General features: G+C 52.3%; 1 protein-coding gene across 1 annotated transcript in view; it reads right to left on the reverse strand.

Moving 5' to 3' along the window:
- HPD (4-hydroxyphenylpyruvate dioxygenase) overlaps nt 1-3871 on the reverse strand; it is a 19672-nt gene that overhangs the window by 7617 nt on the left and 8184 nt on the right. The window contains exons 8-11 of the mRNA XM_017544289.2: nt 3078-3181; nt 2427-2504; nt 544-706; nt 356-427 (exon numbers count right to left, since the gene is read on the reverse strand). Coding sequence (XP_017399778.1) covers nt 356-427; nt 544-706; nt 2427-2504; nt 3078-3181 — 417 coding nt within the window. The remainder of the gene's footprint in view (nt 1-355; nt 428-543; nt 707-2426; nt 2505-3077; nt 3182-3871) is intronic.

Here is a 3871-nt window from a genome sequence, read left to right on the forward strand (position 1 = left end):
TTTAATTCTAACTAACCCTGAGAGATTTTTTTCAAGAATTTCCTCATTTTTAAGGTAAGGCAACTGAAGTCCAGAGACAGCACTGAATCCCCCAGAAACACAGAGGAAGCTGCCAGCAGAACCGGGACCATCATCCAGGCTTCCTGATACCCTAGCTCCTGCTACCTTGAAAGCCCAGGGGTTCTGCGGCAACTGAACTCTCTGGGGAGGGTGGGGCTACAGGAAGCAGTGAGGGAGTCCTGTTTTCTAGCCCAGAGGAGTGGGCCCAGGATGGCTGCCACCCTTCCTCTTGATTTTGCAGAGACCGTCCCTGGCTGTGAATGAGAAAGAGTTGGGACTGGGAAGGGGGTCTAACCGCTGTGATGATGTCCTGGGTCTTGAGAGCAATGTGCTGGACCCCGGCGCCCCCGTTATAGTCCACATATTCCTGGGGGAGGGAAACAAGGACATCGCTGTCATTTGCCCCGTCACCCACATCCCTGACCCTGCAAGTGCTCTCAGACCTCTTCCCTGCTCTCCCTCCCCCAGCCGGGGCGGCCTCACCTGGATCTGGGACTTCTTCTTGCCGGGCGCTGGCTCATTGATGGGCATCTTGATGGACTCCTCATAGTTGGCCACCACAATGGATCGCAAAGAGCTGTATTCCGTGTGCACCTGTGTGTCATCCACGGACCAGAAGCGGTGGAACTGCAGGTTTTTCAGGTACCTATAGGGTTGACGGCGGAACACATCTGTTCTGAGCGCCTCCTGGGACGGCCTCCACCACCCCATCCCCACCTTCCAGAATCTGTCCCTGAGCAGGCTCCAGAAAGGAGACGCCATTGCCATCATGCCAATCAGAGAACTTCGATTTTTGTTGTTGTTGCTTGAGACAGAGTCTCACTCTGTTGCCCAGGCTGGAGTGCAGTGGTGCCATCTTGGCTCACTGCAGCCTCCATCTGCAGGCTCAATGCTCCTCCAACAGCCTCCCAAGTAGCTGGGACTACAGGCATGTGCCATCACACCTGCCTAATTTTTTTTGAGACTGAGTTTTGCTCTTCTCACCCAGGCTGGAGAGCAGTGGCGCAATCTTGGCTCACTGCAACCTCCACCTCCTGGGTTCAAGCAATTCTCCTGTCTCAGCCTCCCAAGTAGTTGGGATTACAGGTGTGCACCACCACGCCCAGCTAATTTTTTATATTTAGTAGAGGCGGGGTTTTACCATGTTGGTCAGGCTGGTCTTGAACTTCTGACTGCAGGTGATTCACCTGCCTTGGTCTCCCAAAGTGCTGGGATTACAGGCGTGAGCCACCATGCCCAGCCATATTTTTTGTAGAGATGAGATTTTGCTATGTTGCCCAGGCTGGTCTTGAACACCTGGGTTCAAGCCATCTGCCTACCTCAGCCTGCCACGGTGTTGAGATTCCAAATATAAGCCACCATGCCCAGCCTAGACTTGTATCTTTATGATGACACTATTCCTTCAGGTGGAGGTGTCTTGGAACGAAATACATATAGGAGAGCAAGCCTCCCTCAGATGGAAGTAAAGTGCTTTGAGAACAAGGCCCTTGCTCGGGATTTGGACAAGGGTGCTGTCTGGGTAGTGGCAGCTTTCCTCCAAGCCTCCCTGGACTGTGATGCCCCAGGATTCCTCAGAGGAAGGGCCTGTGGGTTGTTTTGAGCCTTAAGTCCACTGGTCTCCATGTTGACAGTTTTACAGTGAATAAACACATCAGTGGCCTCAGGCCAACTCCCATTATCTTGTGCTGTATTTTCCACTTTTATTTTATTTTATTATTATTATTTTTGAGATGGAGTCTCGCTCTGTCACCCAGACTGGAGTGCAGCGGTGCAATCTCAGCTCACTGCAATCTCCGCCTCCTAGGTTCAAGCGATTCTCCTGTCTCAGCCTCCCGAGTAGCTGTGACTACAGACGTGCACCACCATACCCAGCTAATTTTTGTATTTTTATTAGAGATGGGGTTTCACCATGTTGGTTGGCCTAGTTTTGAACTCCTGACCTCAGGTGATTCACCCGCCTTGGCCTCCCAAGACTGAGATTACAGGCGTGAGCCCCCGCACCCAGCCTATTTCATTTTATTTATTTTTTTGACACAGAGTCTCGCTCTGTTGCCCAACATCCACCTCCCTTCAAGCAATTCTCCTGCCTCAGCCTCTTGACTACCTGGAATTACAGGTGCCTACCACCACACCCAGCGAGTTTTTGTATTTTTACTAGAGATGGGGTTTCATCATGTTGGCTAGGCTGGTATTGAACGCCTGACCTCAAGTGATCCTCCCACTTCGGCTTCCCAAAGTGCTGGGATTACAGGTGTGAGCCACTGCGCCCAGTCTTATTTTCCACCTGAGTGCAAGGACCAGGGAGTGGGCCGGTTCGCCATGGGGACCCGTCATCTTCACGCAGAGGGAGAGGGCCAGGGTCTCACCATTCAGAGGCCGACACCATCTCCTGATCAGGCTGGTTTCCCACAATGTGGTCGATAACCTCGAGACTGCACTTGGGCCTGGGGGAGGGAAGAAGATGGGGGTGAGAAGGTGGCTACCCCCCTTCTCCACGACCCTCAATAATAAGAGCTCACACTGCTGTTTTTGGAGTTTTATTTTTTTGTAGAGATGAAGTCTCTGCAAAAGAGAGACTCTTCTGTTGCTCAGCCTGGTCTTAAACTCTGGGGCTCAAGCGAGCCTCCTGCCTCAGGCTCCCAAAGCACTGGGATTGTAGGTATGAGCCACCGTCCCCGGCCTCACACTTACATAGCATTTACTATGGGCCACACATTTTGTCAATCTACAGACTATTACAGTCCCCATTTTGCAGATGAGGAAACTGAGGCCTAGAGAGATGAAGCGACTTGCCCAGGGTGAAACAGCTGTGAAGTAACAGAGCTGGGATTTGAACCTGGGGAAGTTTGGTTGCAGAGGCCATGGTCTCATGTCCTCCCCCCTGAGGACTTCCAGGAATTCCCTAGCCGGCTCACTCTACCCCATCACACATGCCCAGGGGACATGGAGGAGGCGGGCATTAACTTCTCACAGCACCTCAGAGTTTTCCACCCACCTCTGCCCGGAGGGACACTCACAGTTGAGGAAGTAGGGGGTCCATGAACGCTGGGGCCTTATATCCAGGCAAGAATCGGCCGGCGTAGTTCATCTTCTCCACCAGGGTGTGTGTGGTGTCGCCATACTACAGGTGGAAAACAGCCTGGCTCGGCCCCTGGGCGCCCATCCCCGCCGAGGACAGAGCACACTGCATGGTGCCAATGCAGCCCTGGCATCCAACCCGCAACTGACCCTAACTGGATGCATGATCCTGGACAAGTCACTTCTCCTTTCTGAAATGCATTGCAATCGGTCGCTTGTTTGTGAGTTTCTGTGAGGGCGGGGACACTGTGTTGCTCATCATGGTGTCCCCAGCGCCAAGCTCAGTGCCTGGCGCAGGGAGGTGCTCAATGAAGTACCCCCTTCATTCATTTATTTAAGTAGGTCAACTGGATGAAGAACGTGGGAGGGCACTGGGTTAAATTATACTGAAGAGCTCCGTCAGCCACTTTAGCCATCTTTTTTTGGTTGTAGTTTGAGATGGAGTCTCACTCTGTCACCCAGGCTGGAGTGCAGTGGTGCGAATTTGGCTCACTGTAACCTCTGCTTCCTGGGTTCAAGCGATTCTCCTGCCTCAACCTCCTGAAGTAGCTGGGATTATAGGCGTGCACTACCACGCTAGGCTAATTTTTATGTTTTTAGCAGAGATGGGGTTTCAACATGTGGCCAGGCTGGTCTTGATCTCCTGACCTCAGGTGATCCACTTGCCTTGGACTCCCAAAGTGCTGGGGTTACAGGCGTGAACCACTGCGTCCAGCATTTTTTTTTTTTTTTT

Source organism: Cebus imitator, unplaced genomic scaffold (genome assembly GCF_001604975.1).
Source record: "Cebus imitator isolate Cc_AM_T3 unplaced genomic scaffold, Cebus_imitator-1.0 Scaffold169, whole genome shotgun sequence".
NCBI classification, from domain to species: domain Eukaryota; kingdom Metazoa; phylum Chordata; class Mammalia; order Primates; family Cebidae; genus Cebus; species Cebus imitator.